Genomic DNA, 26,272 nt, shown 5'->3' on the forward strand with positions numbered 1-26,272 from the left:
GAGCACTATTCCTCCCACTGACACCAACAATGGGGCACAATTCCTCTCAATGACACCAATGATGGGGCACAATTCCTCCCACTGACACCAACAATAGGGTACAGATCCTCCCAATGACACCAACAATGGGGCACTATTCCTCCCAATGACACCAATGATGGAGTGCAATTACTCCTAATGACACCAACAATGGGGCACAATTCCTTCCAGTGACACCAAGGATGGGCCACCACCTGGCCCCCCTAAACTCTGAGAGATATTAAACTGGCCCTTTGTTTAGGAAATTTGGAGACCCCTGATCTAGAGCAAAGAGAAGTGCACTGTACTCATGGATATGGTGAGCATGTTGCTCTGTTCCCTTTCTTCCATATCTGCAAAATGCTGGTGCTTGGCGATGGCTCAGAACTGTGACTTAGGTGCAGGAAGAGAGCTCTCAGTTCTATGTAAGCTTTAAATGACAAGCTTCCTCTTCGCTTTCAGCTTCTGAATGGAGTATAGGGGAATGAAGTGAAAGTTCTCTGCTGCTGAAGAGGGAGAAAGTTAAGTGAACCTGTTAAGTTAGGTAAACCTGTTGCTTTACTCTGCATAGGTGAAGCACAGGTTACTTTAACCACTTCTGGACCACCTCCTGTAGCTTTAATGCTACAGTGCAGTCCCGCTGCGCAGGGTCACGTGTACAGTGTGATCCAGCATTTCTAGGTAGGGAGCGCCTGCACGCGCACGCGCCCGCTGCCCCAGCTGTGTTGTCATTCACTTCAGCACATGCTGATCAGCAGATCCAGGCTAATGATTTATCAGAGAGCAAGAATATGGGTGTGTTTTTTTGATCAGTGCAAAACAGGGAGTAAAAACAGTCACATCACTTACTTATAGCAGCACACACTATACACTTTACACTTGTTAACCCTTTGAACACAATTTACACTTCAAACACAGTTAACCCTTTGATTGACCCTAGATGTTAACCCCTTCCCAGCCAGTGTTATTAGTACAGTGACAGTGTATAGTATTAGCACTGATCACTGCATTAGTGTCATGGGTGAAGTCAGTGTCAGTTAGTCAGTTCCCACATAGTGTCAGATTGCCCACCGCACTGTCACAGTCCCACTAAGTTACTGATCAACAACATTACTAGTATAAAAAAAAAAATACATTCAAATTCCAGTATATACTAATTACCATAGTTTGTAGACGTTATAACTTTCACGCAAACCAATAAACCAGTTGTCGACTGCCATATAGCAGTTTTACTGCTACAGGGTGGGCACTGTGTGCAGAATCACGTACAGTACATATCGTGATTCTGCACTTCCTGGGAGGGCACCCGGTGCCCCCAACGCATCACTCTGCTGTAATTAGTCACAGCAGAAGCCAGTCAGGGGTGCTGGCCAATGGATGACCAAGGGCCCGCTTAGGACCTTCTGATCAGCAAAGAAAGAGGCAGAACACAGTTCTGACTATGTAAACAAGGCAGAGCTGTGTCCTGTCAGTAGCAAAGTGCTGGATTTTGTTTGTTGCACAGCAGGGAATAAAATAAAACACCACATTGTACACATATAAACGCTGGCAAGGCACACAATTAAAGTGGTTGAAAAAGCTGAAGGTTTTTTTACTTTCATGAAATTCTATGCATGAAGCTAAAAAACCTTCTGTGTGCCGCAGCTCCCCCAGCCCCTTCAACACTTACCTGAGCCTCATCGTGATCCAGTGATGTGAATGACAGCCTTGACTATCTCGGGTCTCTGCCTCCTCATTGGCTCAGACAGCAAGCGGGAGCCATGGTGTCAGGAATCCCCGCTGCGACGGGCTCGGCGCAGGCGCAGTGCACCGCTCCGTGTCAGAATGCGGGCACTGAGACCTGGCCGTCCGTGGCGAGGGAGTTCGCGCATGCGCAGTGGGGACCGCGGGCGCGCGCGTGGCACCAATGGCAGCGCAGGGCGGGATATTTAAACGGCCCTGAGCTGTCATTCAGTGCCTTCTGGTCTTTCCTTGTATCCTGTATCTGCGAACCTGTTCTAGTAAGTTATTGACCCGGATTATACCTGACCTTGTTGCCTTCTCCTGCCCAGACCCTTGCTTTGCCTGACCTCTCTCCTGAATGCCCCTGTTTGGATCTGACCTTCCGTTGCTGACCTGGCGTGTGACCCGACTACTCTCTGCCCGCTGCCTTGTACTGCTCCGTCCCCACTGTTACCGACCCGGCCCGTTTGACCCCGCACTTGCTCAGCCATCCATCCATCCATCCCGACGGGATCACCCGACCTCCTCACATCAGGCTCTTCCCTGCGGGAGCCCCTGGCGAATACCGCTACCACTGACGGGCGTGCTCAGTAGCCACGACCTGGTCTCGGGGTACTTCAAGTCCATCCCCACCATCAGGGGCTCTGGTGAACACGTACCCTGGGGCTTAGATACCGTGCGCTGGGGACGCCTGGCCAGTGGAGTGCTAGTGGTACCGCCTGGTGGTCCCTTACAGTACCAGAAGGCCATGACTGAGCCTGGAGGAGGGTCAGCCCCGCTGGGAGATATTTGCAGGCACCTATCAGCCCTGACACAGGCTGTGGCAACCTTGCAGGACAAATGCACGCACCTGGAAAACCGTTTCCAGACCCGCTCTGCATCTGGCCCTGCTCCACAGGCCCCTGTTTCCGCTCCCCCGGTAGAAGAAGCTCTGGGGCCAGCTTCAGGGGCCTCTGCTCCTCTACCGAGGGTTGAACCCCGAGTACCACTGCCTGAGCGTTTTCACGGGGACCGAACACGCTTCAGGTCTTTTCGGGATTCCTGCCTCCTGTTTTTTGAATTGCAACCCCGCACCTTCCTAACGGAATCAGTGAAAGTGGGATTTTTAATTTCACTATTGCAGGGTGAACCAGAAGATTGGGCCCATCGGTTAAGGGCAAACCATGACCCTCACCTGGGAACGGTCAGCGGTTTTTTTGAAGCTATGGCCATCCTTTATGATGATCCACAGCGGGCAGCCTCTGCTGAAGCAATGTTATCCACGCTTCGACAGGGCCGCCGGGCGGCAGAAGAATACGCCTCTGAATTTAGGTGTTGGATGGGGGACACACGCTGGAACGAGTTCGCGTTGCGACACCAGTTCCGTATGGGTCTGTCAGAGCCCTTGAAGGATGAGCTGGCCCGAGTGGGGGTTCCCGAGTCACTAGAAGACCTAATAGCCCTGACGATTCAAATAGACCGTAGACTGCGGGAACGCAGGTTGGAGAGGTCCGGTCAGGGTCACGGAAATGCATGGGGTCCAATTCCAGGCCCCAGCCAACAAACCAGAACAAAGATCCAGAACCCACTTCCAGGAGATGCGCAGGAACCAATGCAACTAGGCCTGGCTCGGCCTAAATTATCGCCAGAAGAACGCCAGCGGAGACGCTCTCTGAACCTCTGCTTCTACTGCGGTGAAGCCGATCATATGGTACGATCCTGCCCTCAGAAAATGAGTAAGTGCACCTCTTTTTCTTCTCTGGCTATTGGCAAGGTCAGTCCGTCCCAATACTTAGTGGTGCCCCTCTCCTTTCAGCTTCCAGAAAGGACCGTGGAGGTGACGGCCATAGTTGATTCAGGGGCATGCAGTTGTTTCCTGGATTTAGATTTTGCTCATCAGCAGGGGATTCCCCTCCAGCCCAGAAAACGGGGCTTTAACATATTTCTGGCAGATGGCTCCCAGATAAAGTCAGGAGTAGTTAACCAGGAAACTCCCCCTATCGCCACTACCATTGCTAACCAGCATCAGGAATTCCTCCGCCTAGATGCCATTGCGTCACCTCTTTTTCCAGTCATTTTGGGACTCCCTTGGTTGCGGGCCCATAACCCCCAAATTGACTGGGAAACCGGGTCTATCTTGTTCCCGTCCCTGTATTGTCAGGAACACTGTCACACTGCGGGCTCTGCAGCCCCCCAGGTCCTCCTGTGCTCCGAGGGAGACTCCGACCTGAAACAGGTTATTCCCGCAGCATACCACGAATTCTTAGATGTATTCAGTAAACGGGGGGCAGACACCTTGCCCCCCCACCGCCCGTATGACTGTCCAATTGATCTGTTGCCCGGCTCCGAGATCCCTTTTGGACGGATTTTTCCCCTGTCTGAGCTAGAATTGGGGGCCCTGAAGGAATACATAGAGGACAGTCTCCAGAAGGGGTTCATCCGTGCCTCTACTTCACCAGCTGGAGCGGGGATCTTCTTTGTAGAGAAAAAAGACAAATCTCTGCGACCCTGCATTGACTATCGTGAACTGAACAGAGTCACGATTAAAAATCGTTACCCTCTGCCATTGGTACCCGAATTATTTCAGAGCCTGAAGGCTGCGACAATATTTACTAAACTAGATCTCAGGGGGGCCTACAACTTGGTTCGCATAAGGGAAGGGGATGAGTGGAAGACAGCATTTCGTACCCGGTTTGGGCATTTCGAATATCTGGTAATGCCATTTGGACTGTGCAATGCCCCAGCCACATTCCAACATTTTGTAAACGACATTTTCCGGGATTACCTTGACGTTTTTGTAATAGTTTACCTAGACGATATACTGATCTTCTCATCCTCTCTGGAGGATCACAGAATACACGTGACAAAGGTTTTGGGTCGATTGCGCCAGCATGGGTTATACGCCAAAGCAGATAAGTGCAGTTTCGAGCAGTCCAGCATCGCGTTTCTGGGGTTGATTATCTCCACCACGGGAATCGCAATGGACCCTCAGAAGGTCTCTGCAATTTTGGATTGGCCTGTGCCCACAGACAAAAAGGGCATCCAGCGCTTTATAGGCTTTGCGAATTTCTATCGGAAATTCATTAGGAACTTCTCGGGTCTGGTCTCCCCCATAACTCAGCTAACCAAACTTGGAACCCGCTTCAGATGGACGCCGGAGGCTCAGGAAGCCTTTGAGGCCTTGAAAAAACTATTTACCACGGCACCCATTTTGGGCCATCCAGACGCTTCCCTGCCCTACGTACTGGAGGTAGACGCATCTGAGAATGCGGTGGGTTCCATCCTGTCCCAGAGAAAAGGCACCAAAGAATTACTCCACCCCATAGCGTTCTTCTCGAGGAAGCTCACCCCAGCCGAGAAGAACTACGATATTGGTGATCGGGAGTTGTTAGCCATCAAAACGGCACTGGAAGAATGGAGGTACTTGCTGGAAGGGGCCTCACACCCCATCTTGATCTTCACTGATCATAAAAACCTCGAGTACCTGAGGACTGCCAAACGGTTACGTCCGCGGCAGGCAAGATGGGCACTGTTTTTCTCCAGATTCATATTCCATATCACTTACAGGCCAGGGTCCAAAAATACAAAACCCGATGCGCTATCGCGCATGTTCGAAGACTCCAAAGAAGAACCGGTACCTGATACTATTCTGTCCTCAGGGAATTTCTTGGCTCTCCAAACTGACCTTCGGTCCAAACTAATGGATGCATCCACGACCACAGTGACCCCAGCTGGGGTACCCCTCCAAAACAAGGGGGGACTCCTCTGGAAGGAAGGATTGATCATGGTACCCGAAGAGGTCCGAACCCTTGTCTTGGGGCAGTGTCATGACCATCCAATGGCGGGACACTTTGGCCCAGCGAAGACCCTGGAACTTCTCCAACGTTCCTTTTGGTGGCCAAACATGGCCAAGGATTGCAGGCTCTACGTAAAATCTTGCACCATCTGTCAGAAGAACAAGCCATCGAGGAACAAGGCCTGGGGGCTGCTGCGGCCCTTGCCGATCCCCGAGCGACCTTGGCAAAGGATCGCAATGGACTTTATAGTCGAGCTCCCCCCGTCTCAAGACCACACCGCGATCCTCGTAGTCATTGATCGGTTATCGAAAATGGCTCACTTTTTACCGTTAAAGAAGACTCCGTCAGCAGCCGAGACTGCGCAAATTTTTATCCAGGAAGTTATAAGACTACATGGAATTCCGGAGGACATCGTCTCGGATCGAGGGGTCCAATTCACGTCTAAATTTTGGAGGGCACTGTGTAAGGCCTTGGATATCAAATTATCCCTCTCCTCTGCGTTCCACCCCCAGACCAATGGACAGACCGAGAGGACCAACCAGACCCTAGAACAGTACCTGCGTTGCTACACATCCTTCCTACAGGATAATTGGCTACCACTCCTACCCCTGGCGGAGTTCGCGTACAACAACGCCAACCATTCCGCAACAGGGCAATCACCGTTTTTTTCAAACTACGGATTTCACCCTGTCTTTCTCCCTGACTTGGTCCCTGAATGCCCAGTTCCGGCGACACAGGACACGCTAGCTTTCTTCTCCTCCAACAATAAGATACTACAGGAGGCTATTGCTCGGGCCCAGGAGGACTACAAGAAGGCGTTTAACAAAAGACGAAGAGGGGACCTGGTGCTGCAGCCCGGGGATAAAGTGTGGTTGGCAACAATGAACTTGAAAATGCTATGTCCATCAAAGAAATTAGGACCAAAGTTCATAGGCCCCTTTTGCGTAAAGCGGGCGGTCAATGAGGTGGCATACGAACTTGTCCTCCCTGACACACTCAAGATACACCCGGTCTTCCATGTGTCCTTGCTGAAACCAGTAATCCCCGATGCCTTCCCAGAACGAGAATCTCGACCTCCGGAGGCCATAACGGTCGAAGGTGAAGAAGAATTTGAGGTGGAGTCAATCCTGAAGTGCCGAAGGAGGGGGGGTCAGACCCAATTTTTTATTAAATGGAAGGGCTATGGCCCTGAGGATAATTCATGGGAACCAGCCCATAATGTCCATGCACCCCGACTTGTCCGGAGGTTCCTTCGTGATCACCCGTGGTGGAGAGATCGGGTGGGCACCCAGAGGTTGCCCGTAGGGGGGGGGCAATGTCAGGAATCCCCGCTGCGACGGGCTCGGCGCAGGCGCAGTGCACCGCTCCGTGTCAGAATGCGGGCACTGAGACCTGGCCGTCCGCGGCGAGGGAGTTCGCGCATGCGCAGTGGGGACCGCGGGCGCGCGCGTGGCACCAATGGCAGCGCAGGGCGGGATATTTAAACGGCCCTGAGCTGTCATTCAGTGCCTTCTGGTCTTTCCTTGTATCCTGTATCTGCGAACCTGTTCTAGTAAGTTATTGACCCGGATTATACCTGACCTTGTTGCCTTCTCCTGCCCAGACCCTTGCTTTGCCTGACCTCTCTCCTGAATGCCCCTGTTTGGATCTGACCTTCCGTTGCTGACCTGGCGTGTGACCCGACTACTCTCTGCCCGCTGCCTTGTACTGCTCCGTCCCCACTGTTACCGACCCGGCCCGTTTGACCCCGCACTTGCTCAGCCATCCATCCATCCATCCCGACGGGATCACCCGACCTCCTCACATCAGGCTCTTCCCTGCGGGAGCCCCTGGCGAATACCGCTACCACTGACGGGCGTGCTCAGTAGCCACGACCTGGTCTCGGGGTACTTCAAGTCCATCCCCACCATCAGGGGCTCTGGTGAACACGTACCCTGGGGCTTAGATACCGTGCGCTGGGGACGCCTGGCCAGTGGAGTGCTAGTGGTACCGCCTGGTGGTCCCTTACACATGGGCTCCCACTGCTGTCAATCACAGCCAGTCTGCCAATGAGGAGAGAGAGGGGGCGGGGCAAAGCCACGGCTCCATCTGTGAATGGACACATGGAGCAGCAGGTGCCCCCATAGCAAGCTGCTTCCTGAGGGGGCACCAGACGGACAGGAGGAGCCAGGAGAGTCTGTGCAGGACCCAAGAAGAGGAGGATCTAGGCTGTTCTGTGCAAAACCACTCTGCACAGTAGGTAAGTGTAGACATGTTTGTAACTTTACAAAAAAAATTAACCTTTAGAATCGCCTTAACTCTCTGACCACCCTAGATGTTTAACCCCTTCCCAGCCAGTGTCATTAGTACAGTGACAGTGTATATTTTTAGTACTGATCACTTTATTAGTATTACTGGTTGCTACAAAATGTCAGTTAGTGTCAGATTGTCCGCAGTCCTGCTGTAAGTTGCTAATCGATGCCATTAGTAGTATACAGAAATTACAGTATATATACTATAGTATGTAGCCGTTATAACTTTTGTGCAAATCAATCAATATACACTTAGCAGATATTTGTGTGACTTGCGAGCCAATATATCCACCCACTATTAACCCAATATTAACCCCTCAAAGCAAAAAAAAAAAAAAAAAAAAGGACACTCACTGTCCCAAATGTTAATAGGATCGCAAACACTCAACACACTACTACCACTGTGTCCATAAAGTTATTAATTCATAATGTGTTGCGCTCCCAGTGAGAGTATCAAAGATATTAATTCTATTTACCCTTTTATAAACAAATATATACTCAGGTAATGTGCAAAAAATGCAAAAATAAAAATATATATAGTGATAAAAAATTATTATATATATTATCCACTAATGAAAAAATGGAAAATGTGAAAATAATACCCTCGAAAACAATATGTGATAAAAATGTGTGCTAAAACAGGAATATAAATAAATCAATGTGCAACATGATTATTCAAAAGAAAAAATATTAAATAATTAATATATATATATATACTGCTAATTGATTTGTGATAATAATGTCCTTTAGTTTCTGTGACTTAGTGCTTGATTAAATCTTGATTTGGTGACTTATTGTGAATCCGTGACTTTCTTTAAATCCTTAATCAGTGAAGATGTATGCTCACCTCCTTATTAGCCTGCAATTAGGCTATTCACACTTGTGGTTCACCTCCTATGGAACCTGTTTAGATGGAATTCCTCCTTTACAGATTGTGAAAACGTGGATATCCGTTATCCTTAATTAGCCCTTGTGCGTTTTTCCATATGTGGGAACAAATTGCCAGACATAGTGTTTTATCCTTATAAAAAGGTTTCCGCTTTATTGCTTTCCAATAGGTACACTCACATAGATAGTGTGCGGTATAGGATGAATTTGCTCAGCTCAAGTAATCCGCCAACCGTCCAGCCATGCACCCGCCGTCTGTCAAACACTCCGGCTCTCTCCGAGTCAGAGAGACTCGGAGAGAGCCGGAGTGTTTGACAGACGGCGGGTGCATGGCTGGACGGTTGGCGGATTACTTGAGCTGAGCAAATTCATCCTATACCGCACACTATCTATGTGAGTGTACCTATTGGAAAGCAATAAAGCGGAAACCTTTTTATAAGGATAAAACACTATGTCTGGCAATTTGTTCCCACATATGGAAAAACGCACAAGGGCTAATTAAGGATAACGGATATCCACGTTTTCACAATCTGTAAAGGAGGAATTCCATCTAAACAGGTTCCATAGGAGGTGAACCACAAGTGTGAATAGCCTAATTGCAGGCTAATAAGGAGGTGAGCATACATCTTCACTGATTAAGGATTTAAAGAAAGTCACGGATTCACAATAAGTCACCAAATCAAGATTTAATCAAGCACTAAGTCACAGAAACTAAAGGACATTATTATCACAAATCAATTAGCAGTATATATATATATATTAATTATTTAATATTTTTTCTTTTGAATAATCATGTTGCACATTGATTTATTTATATTCCTGTTTTAGCACACATTTTTATCACATATTGTTTTCGAGGGTATTATTTTCACATTTTCCATTTTTTCATTAGTGGATAATATATATAATAATTTTTTATCACTATATATATTTTTATTTTTGCATTTTTTGCACATTACCTGAGTATATATTTGTTTATAAAAGGGTAAATAGAATTAATATCTTTGATACTCTCACTGGGAGCGCAACACATTATGAATTAATCAATATACACTTATTGGGATTTTTTTTACCAAAAATATTTAGCAGAATACATATTGGCCTAAATTTATGAAGAAATTAGATTTTTAAAATTTTTTTAATTGGATATGTTTTATAGCAGAAAGTAAAAAATACAGGGTTTTTTTTCTCCAAAATTGTAATTTGATCACCACAGGGTTGTGGTTTTTTTTTTGCTTTAAACAAATACCACCAATAGATCTATTTGTGGGAAAAAAATTACATACATTTCATTTATGTACAGCGTTGCATGACTGAGCAATTTTCAGTTACACAGTACTGTATAGCAAAAAATAGCCTGGTCATGAAGGGGGTAAATCTTCTGGAGGTCAAGTGGTTAAGCAATATAGGCACTGATCAGCACTGTTTATGTGAATAGATTTTGTTACAAAGAATTCTCCTGTCCAGATATTTTGTCTGCACTCACAAATGAAAACAGAACTTCACTCTCAATCAACATTGACTATTGTTATTCGTTATGCTGCTAGCATTAGTAAATTGATAGGAAAGTATATCACGTTTACTTTAGGTTTTAAACTTTTTTTACATTCCTTCAGTTACTTTCTGGTTTTAAGGCCTATGCAAATCATGCCATACATCCCAGGATACTTCAATTGGAGAGGAGGGATTTTGTCAGATAAGCACACCCTCCTGTCTCAATGCTGGAGCTAAGGGCGGATGGATTCTAGGGCAGTCAGTGGCTAAATGGTTAGCACTTCCACCTGGCAGTACTAGGGCCATTGCTTCAAATCCCAACCACAACACCACCTGCCTCAAGTTTGCATGTTCTCCCTGTGCCTGCATGGGTTTCCTCTGGGTATTCCGGTTTCCTCCTACACTCCAAAGACATGCCAGTAGGTGAATTGGATCCTGTCTAAATTGTCCCTAGTATGTGTATGTATGTAAGTTAGGGACCTTAGATCGTAAGCCCCTTGAGGGTTAGGGACTGATGTGAATGTACAATACATATACGTAAAGAGCTGCGTAAATTGACGGTGCTATATAAGTACCTGTAATAAATAAATAAATAGGAAGTAAATGCTACAGGATTCATCTGCCTGTACTCAAGATGACCATGGCCAGAAATACTAAGGGGTATTTTTCAAAGTGATTTCTTAGCAAAATAAAGCATTGAGACATACTGTAGACAGATGGGGGAAGCATGCTGTTAATACTAAACATAGGTTAAATAGTGTTTTTGGTTTGTGATGCAGTGTAGTTCCACTTTAGGCTAAACTCAGAGCATTGCATCTAATAGGGGAGATTTCCTAAAACCGGTGCACACTGAATCTGGTGCAGCTGTGAATGGTAACCAATTCATTTCTAGGTTTTGTAAATAAAGTTAGAAGCTGATTGGCTACCATCCACAGCTGCACCAGATTCTGTGTGCACCAGTTTTAGTAAATCTCCCCCAATATGTCCATGCACTGAAAGTCACATAGGCTGGGACCCACATTTTTTCTTTCCTTGTTTTGTTATCTGATCACATTTCTTACATCACATGAAATAATAAATATCAAACAAAGCTTTTACTACAGAAAAATATGAAGAGGCCAATGGGATATGTAATCAAAGTCCACACTACATTTACCTGTAAAAAAATGCAGTTTAAAATTGGACATTCCATGTGAATGGCAATATAAACATGTCTATTTAAAGTGATATGTATGGCTAAAAGTAAAGAATACATTGCAAGATGTTGAAGCCTTTTTTCATTTCCTAAATATTCTAATGTAATTCTATATCATTTTTACCACTCTCCCCTGTGTTTTGTTAATGGAGTATCTTAACACAAGCCCCAGGCAGCATACATAGGCATGATTTTGCATGATAAAATCAGCTCCAAAAATACTTACATTTCTTTTACTATATGCATGATTTATTAGTTGCATAATTATGTACTTTTTGTCCTGATGCCGATAAAACCAGTAGACTATCCGAATAGCCTGTCATTCAGGAATGTATATATCTAAAAGATATATTTTTGTAAAAATGTCTAGAGGCCTTTTTACATTTTTTACAATCACTGATTAGCAGTAACTAACAATGCAGAGCCAGACTGACAGGTAAAACATGTCTGTTTGGAGGACATAGGAATATTTATGAAAGAGGGGATAACATGTCACTTCAGAGCTAGCAACTTAATTTTGTCATACAGTAGGTCTTCAAATTTTATCTGCCTTTTAATCTATCTGGTGATATATCTGTTGATATACTACAGTATTGAAGAATGTGGAATGAAGCTATGTTCACTTCGCTCATCCAATCACGTGAAATTCAAATTTAAAGTTAATACAGTACCTATCTATATTTTTACATCTAAATATCTGTTACATTTAACAAGAAATCAATGTCTTGCTCTGAGGATATGGCACTGCAGCTCCGCGTTTCTATCAAAACATTTTGAACATTTTGTGACAACCAGATTATATTTATAGCACATGAAAGGTAATACTGCCTTAACCAGCCAGCAGCTGCCTTAAATCTTCACAGAGTGAAAACTACAGCTAAGAACATCATCTAGGTTTATTCAGGAACTTTAAAGTGCAGTAGGAAAACTACCAATGTAACAGTAGAGGGCACCACAGTAAGTTCGTCATATGCTTTCTATCAACTTGTATTTCTAACCCAAATGCAACCTAAAGTAAATAAATTACAAAAATGATTTGCATATATATATATATATACACATACAACGCATATTACATATTTTTATAAAATATCTGTATTTTAAAAAATATTTTGAGCTACTTACCGGGAACAAAACAATTGGCACTGTCAAGGTTACTGCCACCAAGACTGCTACGCGGACACAGAGCAGAAGGGTATCAAATTTATATACTTTTGTGTAGGTGTGAAGTAATTCGTCTTGAACTTCTCCTGCAAGGAAGGGAAAATAAAATGTATAATTGGTGCTGTTTGCAAGTTTTGCATTGTCAGCATATTATGCGGCTCTGAGTATATCAAATTGTGGAACAGAACAAATTGCACACACAATGTACACAAAATATTTCTTGCTGGAAGACATTTGCAGTTTATATATGTAATACACACATAAAAGAACAGAAGAAGTCACAGCAGTGACAACACCACCAACAAACCCTTTTCGAATGACTGTCACAGGTACAGAAATCACTGTTGTTACTGTGACTTCCTCTGTAATAAAATCAGCAATTTGTATTTACAAGTAAATGCACCTTTGTGTCAATATTCATAATATATACAGTATGTCTGATAGTATGTGTAGGAGACTAAATGTCTGAATCACATAAACAAAGATATATTTGTTTGTAATGTACAGCGCTGAGCGAACTATTGGCACTTTATAAATACTGTATAATAATAATAATATATACTGCAGTGTTAGTTATTGTTGGACAACAGCGTATTCATACAGTAATACAGTATATAAACTGTATATATATATATATTTATATATAAAATTATTATTCAAATTAATTATTACATATTGTTTTGGGGGAAATTAGGTCAATAATTAATTTATATTATTTCTATATTTATAAATTAATTTATATATATATATATATATATATATATATATATATATATGTATGTGTGTGTGTTTACAAGTTCAAGTTCAAGTTACATGTTCCATCATGCCTCATGGGAAATGTAGTTCCACAACAGCTAGAGAGCCGAAGGTTGCCCACCCCTGACCTAGGGGGAAGTAATTTGTAGTGTGCAGGGAGATCTAGGGCAAATGTAACTTGTAAGAGTGCAGCACAGACGCAGAGTACAGGAAGTTATACACTTACAAGATTTTTAGTAGGACAAATGGATATTTTTTACAGACCAAAAGGAAGCAAATCGGGAAGTCTATAACACTTTATGAATGTGCTGCCTATGGCTGTGATAAGAAATGAAGAGGAACATGTGTATGGTTTTGGATGAAAGCAGGTGCATTGTGAATACAACTGTTAAGAGTAGGAAGCAAGTCTCTTTTCATTTAATGCTTTACATTGAGATTAAGTCAGATGACACAACCCTTCCTTGCTATGGGAAAAGAAGGGATGGCATGGAGGTGCCAAAGGTCAATAGTAACTATTAAGGAAAATGTTTGTTAAAAACATTCCAATTTTTGCAGATATCCACATCAAAAGGTTAAATCATGGTTCGCTTATAGGACTGAAGTCAATATTCACATACCACTCTGGAATATGTCTTTGGAAGTGCAATGGTTACATTCAAGTAATGTTAAAATAACTCAATCTGTGCAAGTTCCAGGCAAATGGAAAGAGTTTATCTTTCATTGATCAGATCACAGTAAACTGCTGACAGGTGAAATCGGAGAGAGGTCTGTACAGAATATTGTAGATGATGTTGCTCTGGGTAAGATGTTTCACAAGCACAAAACATACTTGCAATGTGTTATTTTAAATGTGAGGTATGGACATTTCCAGAAAAACTCATCAGAAAGGCATCATGTTTCTTTAAAAAAAAACTATTATTTTTTAAATGTGCACTTTAATTTTTCTCTGGAAGATGATGCCAAGAATAATGACCCATGGCAGAAAAAGCCAAACTAGAAAAGTGTCAAACAAAACCCATTTGGGGGCTTACATAGTATGCTTTTCCATGTGACGACTTTGGAGAGGTTTACCACTGCTGAGGTCATATGGGTAGTATGGTGTTTGGATGACCTCCAGCACAATATTCTGCTGAGGTCAACAAATACCTACATTTCTGATGATACTTCATGTAAGAATGAGAAATGAGGTATTGCAAATATTAGCATTCTGGATGTTATGCTAAAGAACTTTGACCTGAACACAGATTGAACTGTGCCTGATGTAATGATCCTAAATGCTCTAGGATGAAACTTGATTCTGCTCGATGAAACATGTGACTGACAACTACATATCTGAAATATTTACTAATGGTAGACAACCAGGGCCGGCCTGAGAACTCATGGGGCCCCCGGGCAATAGGGGATCATGGGGCCCCTGTGTCCTTGCCCAAACTCAAAAAAGCCTATGAAAAAGGTACCAGGGGCATCTCATGGGGCCCCCTACTGACCCCGGGCCCTTGGGCAGTGCCCAAGTTTCCAAATGGTCAGTCCGCCCCTGTAGACAACATTAATCTAGCACAATTAGTCAGATTGGAATTTTCATTCTCCATTTTTTTCAGGGCTATATATACAGATAGTAATACAGTTGTCTAATGTTATAAATATTTGGATGAAAAATTTTATTTTTTCAAAACCAAGTGTGCTAAATGAGTGGGTTGACCAATAAACAAATGTTTAATTTCACCTTTCTTAACCTTTTCAACACAGAGGAACACTTGAAATAACTTTTCAGTCTCCAGAAACCCCTGCTAAAAATTATCATATCTACAACTCATGATACAGTAGTGTGATGGTCAGTGGGGAAAATGTCCCTTACACTTGTGGTCATTGGGAAGAATTACTCACTTTACAGATTACTAAAAAGATAAATGGTGTCAGTGGGAAATTATCTGAGAGGCAGAAATAGCTAATTGCTCAATGAACCCACAGCAACCACTGGAGGAACCCTAGGATTCCATGGAACTCTGGTTTAATTAAATAGGGATGATCAATCAAGGTTGAAAATCCAGTCAAGATAAACTAGATCAATTCATTTTCTTGTTGAATGCATTTTAGCTTGAAATGATTAAATCTATGATCATTCTTTTACAGAGACAACGTAAGAATGATTAGTTTCCATATATTGGCACAGAAACATCTTCTTCAGCTGCTTTGATAAACAAGGTCAATAATGGGCAACTATGCTCCTTGAGAATCTCACAGCATGCAGGATAACGTGATAGATAGATAAAAATCACTTTTGCCTATACCAGAATTTTCCAGCTACACTTGCTGTTAACAAAGTAAATAATTGTGGTGAAAAGGAAGGGTAAATGGCAGTGAAAGAGTGCCTGCATTCAATCTCATTTTGATAAATATGCCTATAAGCTTTCAACAGAGCAAGAGAGCAATCAAAGAAAAATGAGTGGACAGGGCTTGATCTCTTGTTGGCTGGTATGACTCCTCCCATTTGCTAGTTTTTGTTTCAAAGATACACAATGAGCAGACTTAAAGTAGTTCTACAGGCAGAAGTTTTTTTTTACCTTAATGCATTCTATGCATTAAAGTAAAAAACCTTCTGGGTGCAGCTCCCCTTCAGCCCCCCTAGTAGTTACCTGAACCCCCATTTCGCTCCAGTGATGTGCATGAGAGCAGAGGCTTTCCACAGTCTCTCTCTCCTCACTGGTTCACACAGCAGCAGGAGCCAGTGGCCATCACAGCCATGAGCCAATGAGGAGAGAGCAGGAGGTGGGGCTGAGCAGCACCCTGTGTGTGAATAGACAATGTGTGTTTACAGGAGCATGGCTTGGGAGTGAGCCTGCTCAAGTGCCTCTATAGTAAGAGGCTTGCTATTGGGGGCACTCAACTGGGGGGAGGTGCCAGGACCGCTGGTGGGGAACCCACCCAAAAAGAAGAGGATCGGGCTAGCTCTGTATCAGGCAAGTATAACATGTTTGTTATTTTGTTTTCTCAATTCCAATCCTATAGGCCAGTTCATCACCCATCCCAGAACTTTTGATGTGGGGGAAGATCACCCTGTCAAACTCAAACACCTGAGATTTGTCTTACTCCCCATAACATTAGGTAATCCACATTAATATGCCTTTTATATAACTAGCATCTAAAACTTTTTTCATAGCTTAAATTATTTTCTTTAAAAAACATTGATTTACAGCACTCTGCTTATGACCTCTCAATTGTTATCATTTCTGCTTTGATTTTCCTCTCTTATTGTACTATTTGAACCTGCTTTATGCTGGATTACAGTCAATCTTTTCAACCAAGTTACATGCACAGCTGCACCAGATTTAGCACTTTCCAGTTTTAGTAAATCAACCCCATAATCTTTCTTTTCCATGGCTGCATAAATCATTCTATTATTTTAGTATTTTAGTATTTTTCAAAGGATAACTGTACAAAGCAATTAAGATCATGGCTGAAAAAAAAATTAGGGACATACTGTAAAATAATATAGTATAAGTATAATCCTGTATCATGCTTTTCTAAAAACACTGCCTGGCACTGTCCAGCTACTACAGTGTTTACTATTTTCTGGCTCTTTGTACACACCAATGTGCACTATCTCAGAGCAGAATCCAGAGGGGCTGCTCATTCTTAACTACAAGCCAACCCCTGTCCACCCATTATCAAGTCAAGTAGACAATTTTCCTCACCTAATGTTTGCAGCTGGAAGGTGCAAACACTGTGTTGACCCCACACCAGCCAAGCAGTGCTTACAGTGCTACTACTCAATGTTGACACATTGCCAGATTTTTGTGTTAAAGGTATAGCTAACAGTTGTGTTAATTGTATTGTAAATATTTTATCTATACAATTTAATGTTAAAGTATTATTATTATACAGGATTTATATAGCACCAACAGTCTGCTCAGCGCTTTACAACATAACGGGAGACAATACAGCAACAATACAGTTCAATACAAGAGGGTTAGGAGAGCCCTGCTCTTTGGAGCTTACAATTTAAGAGGGAGGGGCTGGTGGTACGAAAGGTAATAACTGTGGGGGATGGACTGGTAGGAGGAGTAGAAGATTCCATTATTAGCTGAGAGCAGGGTAGGCTTCCCTGAAGAGATACATTTTCAGAGATCACCTAAAAGTGAGCAGAGTAGGCGATAGTCTTATAAATTGGGGTAGTGAGTTCCAGAGGATGGGGGAAGCTCTGGTGAAGTCCTGGAGACAAGCATGGGAGGAGGAGACAAGGGAGCTAGAGAGCAGGAGGTCATGTGAGGAGCGGAGGAGAGTACGGTTTGGGTGATATTTGGAGACAGGATTGGTGATGTAATTTGGGGCAGAGTTATAAATGGCATTATATGTTATTGTTAATATTTTGAATTTTATCCGTTGGACAATGGCAAGCCAGTGGAGGGATTGGAAGAGAGGGGTGGCAGATATGGAATGGTTAGTAAGGTGGATGAGTCTGGCAGCAGCATTCATGATAGACTGAAGAGGGGATAGCTTGCGATGATGTAGGCCAATGAGGAGGGAGTTATATTAGTCAAGGCGAGAGATAACAAGGGAGTGAATAAGTTGCGTAGTAGTTTCCAAGGTTAAGAATGGGCGTATCTTGGAGATGTTGCGGAGGTGAAGTCTACATGATTTGGACAGTGATTTTATTTGGGGCTGAAAGGACAGATGGGAGTCTAGGATTACACCTAGTACCCTGGCATGAGGGGAGGAACTGATGGCTGTGTTAGTACAGCTGTTGTTATAAAAATGACATATGAACAATCTTTGGAGTTTATTTATCAAATATTATATGTTCTCAGCATTTGACCATATATTAGAAAATCATTGTACTCACCATAAAATGTAAGATAACCAAAAAGTGCAGCAAAGAGATACATTACGAGCATTGCTGTTATTGACAGATTGGAAACGCTCTGCATTTTTCTTCGGGTTCGACTAGAAAAACAAATTGAAAGCATGTCAAACTTTGATAAAAAACATATTAAGTATGAACTGATAATTTTTATGCCTTGAGAAAGTAGTGAAGGGTTCATTTACAAAATAATGGGATTATTTTACTAAATGAGCAAAGGCTGTTCACTTCACAAGAAGTATGTTTACTTTGAGGAGGTAAGTTCACTAAGAAAATAAATATGAAATACCTATATATCCTTGCATAGCAGAAAGATAATAATAGTAATATTATTTAAGAGCTCACCAGCACCAACATGTGTTTCACAAGCACACATACTAAATACATAAATTAAATAAGTGCAGTGCTCTTTCCTCCTAGTGTCCGAACTTTAAATAAGTACTATTAATACATACATTGTAAAAATATATAAATGCATGTGACCAATAATCTATACTCTTAGTGCTCAAATGATAAATCAATATAAATATAAATAGGGAATTTCAAGCAATAAATTCCTATATTAAATGCAAACTGTGATAAATATCCATTCATTGTAAAAAGGTCTCATTGGTGATCAAACTGTGCATAAATAAAAAAAAACTTTCAAAAGTCCCATGTCAGTTCTTAACACCATGCACCAATCAGAGCGCTATGTCATAGTTAGAGGGTATCCTTGCTGCACTGTTAAACTTTCAATTATTAGCCAATTAACAATGACAGCAAACGAACTTGACCAAAGTAATCTCACAGAACTATTTTCATAAGAATCAGTCAGAAAGAAAAATATAGGAAACAGGACCTTTTTGCTTGTCACCTTTAAAAGGACAGGTGAACTTTACCATAATTATTTGTAAAACAGCCCTTCCCTCTTTGTCCGCATTAAAACCTCAGACCTCACATGCAGGTGTATGCCAATGTTTTTATCAGGATACTGGACACAGTTTATGGATGTACAGCAGGGCTTGAAAAAACAGTTCGCCCGCTCGCCAAATGCGAGGAGAAATTCCTCTGTGGCGAGCGGCGAGCGGCTGCGAGTGGTGAGCACAGATGAAGCATGGAGCGACTCCACCTGCGCTCCAAGCCTCATTGTGAAGCCGAGTTCCGGGTTACAACTTCTTTTTTCTGGCTTCTGCGGCACCGCCACCGAGGGGACAGGTACAGGAGAGGTCTGCTTTCCTCCACTGAGAGGAGACACCCTCTCCACCGCCGTGGGGGACTTGGGGGGACAGTAAGTGCTGTTTACAACATGTCATATCACTACAATGGAGTACAGGGGATCTGGGATATACATTACTCAGTAATGTATATCCCAGCTCCCATGTAAACCATTATAGTGATATGACATGTATACAGCAATATATATCCCAGCTTCCCTGTACTCCATTATAGTGATATGACATGTATACAGTAATGTATATCCCAGCTCCCCTGTACTCCATTGTAGTGATGACATGTTTACAGTAATGATTACTGTATACATGTCATATCACTACAATGGAGTACAGGGGAGCTGGGATATACATTACTGTATACATGTGATATCACTATAATGGAGTACAGGGGAGCTGGGATATAAATTACTGTGTACAGTTTTATATTTTGGACTATTTATTCTAAAGAAAAATGTAATTTCATAAGCTTTAAGGGGGCATGGTTGGGGGCGGGCCAGGGTGGGGTTTGGGGCGAATCGGGGGTTGGGGGCGGGCCTGGGCAAGGTTGGGTGGGGCAACTGGTGGAGAGTAAGTTTTGTGACCGGCTAGTAGGTCTGGACTCTAAATTTTAACCCCTGACAGTATCTGCCATGTATGTTTTCTTTATGCCATAAAACACGTGCTGTGTGTAAAGTACAATAGGCTGCATCCAGACACACTCTGGTTATGGCCACTTATATTCTATCACCAGTGCTGGCAAATGTTCATTATGGTAGAAAAAAAGGAGCAGTGACAGGTTGTAAACAGTGGGCTGCATCTGAGGCTGCATTTAAGGATATTAATAAAAGGATCCATCTAAAACATAGATGTTTATGTACCTTTTGAGCTCACTGTAAATTGGTAACACCTCTGGATGGCACACAAAAGCAAAGGCCAAGATTGGAATAGCATAGGCTGTCTAAAAGACATAAGGAGGAGAAAGAATTATTTACTATGCTCAAAAAAGTACAATACACTATAAATTATATTAAAGCCAGTATTGAAAATTATGTGGCATTGTACTGCTGAAAAACTGGCACTGGTACTGTACACAGAACTGGTTGAAATTTGTAAATAATATTCACCGAGCCCTGTATAGCACTGCCTATCGACTTCATGAACACATGACCATAATACATATAGCAAGGGTTAATACAACTTAGCCAACATACAGCCTTACCTGGGAGTTGAACACAAAATATTTGGGCTTGCATTTTTCATCTGTGTGAGCTTCAAATTCTACCCCATTTCCATGGGTATTGTCTTTGTGTTCACCAATCCCTGCTGTCTCTCCTTGATTGTAATCCATCATAAAGTTTACACCGGAATCAATGGTGTAATTTTGTATCATAAGGGGGTGCAAATGATAAGTATTATTGCTTGTCAAATTTCCATAATGGGAGTCCAGCAAAGGTAAGGGGCATGGTATCTGAGTTTTCTTGTAAATCACCTGGAATAGAAACAATTTTTAGCATTTTTTACTACCAGTGTTATAAATAGCTGAAATGTCTTAGCTCAAACAATAGTGATCAGATTTGTGTTAACAAAAGGTGCCATGCAGTTTAATTAAAATGTGGACTTTATAGTTTACAATAATAAAAGTGCTGTGTTGAAGCTAATCTCCTGATGAACAACTAAATCACACATGAAATACATATAAAGGAATTGTTTTACTTGCTAATACACAAAATAGCCAAGTGCACGATACCACCTACAGTAAAGGAATACAGTGGTGTTTCCTCATCACCCCAGACTGCTGCTGTGCACAGTTAAAGAGCAACAGAAGACTGCTGAGGTAATCTCTCTGCTCTCACCTCCTATCAGCATGTTCCTTGTCAGCACATGCAATACACCTGATTGGCTCCGAATGCTAACCTTCTCCAAGTCTAAGTGCTTCCATATTGTGGGTTTGAAGAGGCTGTTGCCGAGTCCACACCAAGTACTTACAATAGTATTTAAAAAATACTTTTTTAAAATCAGAATTGCAATCATTTGTCATTTATAAATGTTCCTAGAGTTCAGCTTTAAACAATTTTCAATTTAATGTACATAGTAAAAAAAATGGTTCCTTACCACACTGACGAAAAACACCATACAAGACAGAGAAAATCCACTTGTGTATCCAAGATAACCTGTTCAATTTATACAAATGAATACATTCGTTATATTTAATGTAAATCTGGACAAATCTGCAAATTACTCTTAATGGTCAGCAGATGCTTTTGATCATATAGGATCATAGTGTGATACAGTATATCCTAAATCTTGCATTATCCTAAGAAAAAGAATATGTACTTGCCTAAATTCTTCAACATAGCCAGTGGAAGAATGACCCCAATGGATACAAAGATCACCAGATAGTTCCCATTCAGATACCATTCCCTAAATATAGAGATGCGCTAAAATTAGAACTACTGTAAGTGGATATAGAAATAGTGTAAATAGTCAAATAAATGTGTACACATACCCTGAATTCTCTTCCAGTTTCATGAAAGTTCTCATTACTTCAGGAAGTTCATATTTCACAATAAACAAGTAGCTTGACATAGCTGAAAAAAGCATTAAATAACAACAAAAGGGTAATTAGATGGCCTTCTAGTATAACTGTCTTTATTTTATACTTTAACAAATAAGGTTTGTTATCCTGTTACAGAATAATCATTATGTATGATGTTTTACTGCAGAATATACAAATTATTTTCTTACGTTCTGCGCATGATTGGTCAAAGTATATATATATATATATATATATATATATATATACACTATAATTCCAAAAGTATTAGGGCAACCCTCCAAATCATTGGATTCAGGTGTTCCAATCACCTCCATGGCCACAGATGTATAAAATCAATACCATGATAGGTTGCCACCTGTAGAATAAGTCCATCCATGAAATTTCCTTGCTACTAAACTGTTAGTAGTATTATAACAAAGTGGAAGCAACTGGGAACAACAGCAACTCAGCCACAAAGTGGTAAAACATGTCAAAAGACAGCGGGGTCAGCACAGTGAAGTCGTCAGCTGTCTGCAGAGTCAATAGCTAAAGACCTTCAAACTCCCATGTGGGCTTCAGATTAGCACAACAACAGTGTATAGAGAGCTTCATGGAATGGGTTTCCATGGCTGAGCAGCTGCATCCAAGCCTTACATTAGCAAGTGCTATGCCAAACGTCGGTTGCAGTGCCATAAAGCATGCCGCCACTGAACTCTAGAGCAGTGGAGACGTGTTCTCTGGATTGACAAATCATGTTTCTCTGTCTGGAATTCTGATGGACGTGTCTGGGTTTGGCGGTTCCAAGAAAACGGTACTTGCCTAACTGCATTGTGTCAAGTGTAAAGTTTGGTGGAGGGGGGATTATGGTGTGGGGTTGTTTTTCAGGGGCTTGGCCCCTTAGTTCCAGTGAAGGAAACTCTTAAGGCATCAGCATACCAAGACATTTTGGACAATTTCATGCTCCCAACTTTTTGGGAACAGTTTGGGGATGGCCCCTTCCTGTTCCAACATGACTGTCCATAAAGACATATATGTGCGAGTTTGGGGTGGAGGAACTTGACTGGCCTGCACAGAGTCCTGACCTCAACCTGATAGAACACCTTTGGGATGAATTAGAGGGGAAATTGCAAGCCAGGCCTTCTCGTCCGACATCAGTGCCTGACCTCACAAATGCGCTTCTGGAAGAATGGTCAAACATTCCCATAGACACACTCCTAAACCTTGTGGACAGCCTTCCCAGAAGAGTTGAAGCTTTTATAGCTGCAAAGGGTGGGCCAACTCAATATTGAACCCTACGGACTAAGGCTAGGATGCCATTAAAGCTCACGTGTGTTTAAAGGCAGGTGTCCTAATACCTTTTGCAAAATAGTGTGTGTGTGTATATATATATATAAACAGGTATAGCAGCACTCACAGGTATGGCAGCAGAGGCAAATCAAAACAACTGCGTTTTTATTGTTGATGTTTCCATGAAGCTCAGTCCATCTTTCTCAAAATCGCAAGAGAGTGCCATACAGTGAAGGATCTGAGCTATTGCTACTGGTCAATTGTTTTCAGTGATCAATGCCTAACATTAACTAACACACTTCCCCCTATCATGAGTTATCGGAAGAAACATTTGAAAGATCTCTTAATGCATACGGTGCTACCACCTATTACTAAAACATCCACCTATTTCACTTCTGGCAAACCCGGCTGTTACAGTTGCCTAGATGGTACCACAAAATATTGGGGTTGTTTTGATTTACATCCACTACAAGACCCGTGAGTGCCTCTATACCTGTTTTAGATGTGTATGGATTTCTTTGTGGGTGAGCACCTGGGCATTTACATCACACAAAGCATGGTGGCTTCTCTTGGGACACTATGAGTGAGTGCCTCTATACCTGTTTTAGATGTGTATGGATTTCTTTGTGGGTGAGCACCTGGGCATTTACATCACACAAAGCATGGTGGCTTCTCTTGGGACACTATTATAGTTAGTTAATATAATGTCATACTTATAAGCAAGTCCTTTATCCAATACTATCTAGCCCTATTACACAGAAGGTTTGCTTTCAATATCTTGAACTAATGATAGTTAACAATATTGAAACAGCTGTATACAAGTTGAATAAATAAGTTAGACTGTATTTGTGCTATGAGCTAATGGTTTTGAATTTATAATTTGCCACAATGGCATAAAGGTTTTTTTTGTCTTTCTTGAACCAAAATTAGGGCTCTTATTTTTGGTATTTGTGATGGAAGCGATCATGTGTAAAAAGCTGCAGTGTGCGTTAATACAGTAAATTTTTTATGTTTACAGAATTCTCTTTCTAGACAAAAAATAATAAGAAAGAAATCCGAGAACTGCTAACAATTAAATTAGTCTCTGAGAATTAAAGGAGTTAAGGACATTTCTGAATAAAAACAAGTTTAATTTTCAAGACAGAGTGCAGATCTCTAAGAATTGTCTTTCTGAAATAATTAATCAAATATATTCATGCTAAGCTTTCTTTACTGAGATGTCAAAGAATGCTGGATATTCATACATTTCCCATGAGGTCATACTGTTAAAGAAACAAAGTTTACCACATAAGGAATAGTCAGCTATGTTTACTTTAATACAGACAGTGAAGAAAAGAAAAAAAATAATCTAGTTATGTATATCCTATCCCACAGTTTGTCATCCAATATTCACAAAAGAAGGCATTTTTAGTTCTAACTGTAAAACAAAAGGTGTGCAAAGTCTTAGTATGTTTTCTTCAAAAATCAACTAGAGACTGAATAGAAAAGCCTGTGTCCTGCCAGCATGTTGCACAGAAAGATAAAAATGGCGCACTCCAAATTACATTCAAGCTCTTCCTTTTCTTCTTAGGTTTATTTATTGGTCACATGAATACAACAAAGTTTTGGAGTTCAACATCAGATCCTTCATCAGGCAACAATTGTAGCAAAACCCATCATCCCTAAATAATGCAAACAGCCAATCAGCTACAATCGTAACCCTATAGACAGAGTACTACCTCTAATTAGCAAGAAGGCAATTAAACAACTTATGTAACAGTCACATACAATGCTTAAATCTTCCAAAATTGCAATTGCTTATGAAAGCTTATCAACACCAGACGTAACAACCTTCGAAGCTAGGGGCAGAAAGTGTCCTGGCAGATTTGGTTATAAGGTTCCTAGTAAATCCAGTTATCTTTCATCTAAAAAGAATAAGAATGCCAATGTTTAATCTGCAGGGACTATGGTGTTCAATGTATGGATCTGAAAGGCTTCTCTTTATGATAAAGACCTTGCCTGGTTACATTACCCTCCTAGATTGTAAGCTCGAAAGAGCAGGGCCCTTGAACCCCTCGTGTTTTGTTTTGTTACTGTATTGTCTCATGTTCTGTCCCCCACTATAATGTACAGCGCTGAGCAAACCTTTTAGTGCTATATAAATACTGTATAATAATAATAATTACCTATTTGATTTTGAAACATTCTATATCATGTGACCTCTCAGCTCATGGGCTTGATGAGATTTCTTGGCAAAGCGTATAACCTCTGGCATATTGGCATGTCTCTATTTTGTTTAAAATGGAGTTCCGCGCAAAAGTGGAAGCTCTGCTTGTTTACCTCCTACCCCCCTCCACTGCCATATTTGGCACTTTTTTTTTGGGGGGGGGGATATCTGGTTTTGACAGGTACCCGCTCCCACTTCTGGCTCAGTTCGGTGCACCTCCTTCCTCCCGCAGTCTTCTGGGACACTTCACAGGTCCTGGAAGACTGCCAGACCAATCAGGATGCACAGCGTGAAGCTGTAATCTGTCACAGCCTGGTGCCTACAGTTGGGATGCTGGTACCGGGGAGAGGAGAAGGAGAGAAGGGATGGCGCAGGTGAGCACATCGCTGGACCCTGGGACAGGTAAGTGTGTGATTATTAAAAGTCAGCAGGTACAGTTTTTGTAGCTGCTGACTTTTAATAAACACAAAAATGACTGGAACTCCGCTTTAACTACAGTTACAGGTGGGCATCCTGTATATCTGAGCAATATGTGTGGAACCATTTTCTATGTGGTCCTTTTAAACTAGGGAGAAAGGCATTTTATAAAATATATTCAAAAGTCAGCTTTACAAGTGAAAAACCCACATTTTTGTAAATGTTACCATTTTGAGGGTGAAAAATATATCACCCAAAATGAGAGAATGACAGATGCTGCAAGTGCATTTGCAATTACTTCTCTAATTGTCCACGTTATGGGTGGTTATGTTGAGATTACTTTTGTATTGGGTCTGCCTAGACCAGGACTGATCTGATGATCCTGCCAGTCTTCTAAAGATGTAAAGGGGCCTGTTTCATTCCTGCATGAAGCATCCCATCAGCCTGCAAAATGTTAAGATTATGAGGTGT

At 42.0% G+C, this 26,272-nt stretch overlaps 1 protein-coding gene across 2 annotated transcripts in view; it reads right to left on the reverse strand.

Annotated features, from left to right (window-relative positions):
- Nucleotides 1-26,272, reverse strand: part of SLC38A4 (solute carrier family 38 member 4) — a 102,825-nt gene that overhangs the window by 22,338 nt on the left and 54,215 nt on the right. For both annotated transcript variants that reach the window (XM_089674017.1, XM_089674018.1), the window contains exons 7-13: nucleotides 21,862-21,943; nucleotides 21,694-21,776; nucleotides 21,468-21,526; nucleotides 20,575-20,844; nucleotides 20,234-20,313; nucleotides 18,145-18,245; nucleotides 12,510-12,634 (exon numbers count right to left, since the gene is read on the reverse strand). In XM_089674017.1, the coding sequence (XP_089530143.1) occupies nucleotides 12,510-12,634; nucleotides 18,145-18,245; nucleotides 20,234-20,313; nucleotides 20,575-20,844; nucleotides 21,468-21,526; nucleotides 21,694-21,776; nucleotides 21,862-21,943 (800 nt within the window). The remainder of the gene's footprint in view (nucleotides 1-12,509; nucleotides 12,635-18,144; nucleotides 18,246-20,233; nucleotides 20,314-20,574; nucleotides 20,845-21,467; nucleotides 21,527-21,693; nucleotides 21,777-21,861; nucleotides 21,944-26,272) is intronic.

The sequence above is a fragment of the Staurois parvus genome, unplaced genomic scaffold (assembly GCF_062004578.1).
Source record: "Staurois parvus isolate SC_StPar_1 unplaced genomic scaffold, SC_StPar_1.0 ptg000147l, whole genome shotgun sequence".
NCBI classification, from domain to species: domain Eukaryota; kingdom Metazoa; phylum Chordata; class Amphibia; order Anura; family Ranidae; genus Staurois; species Staurois parvus.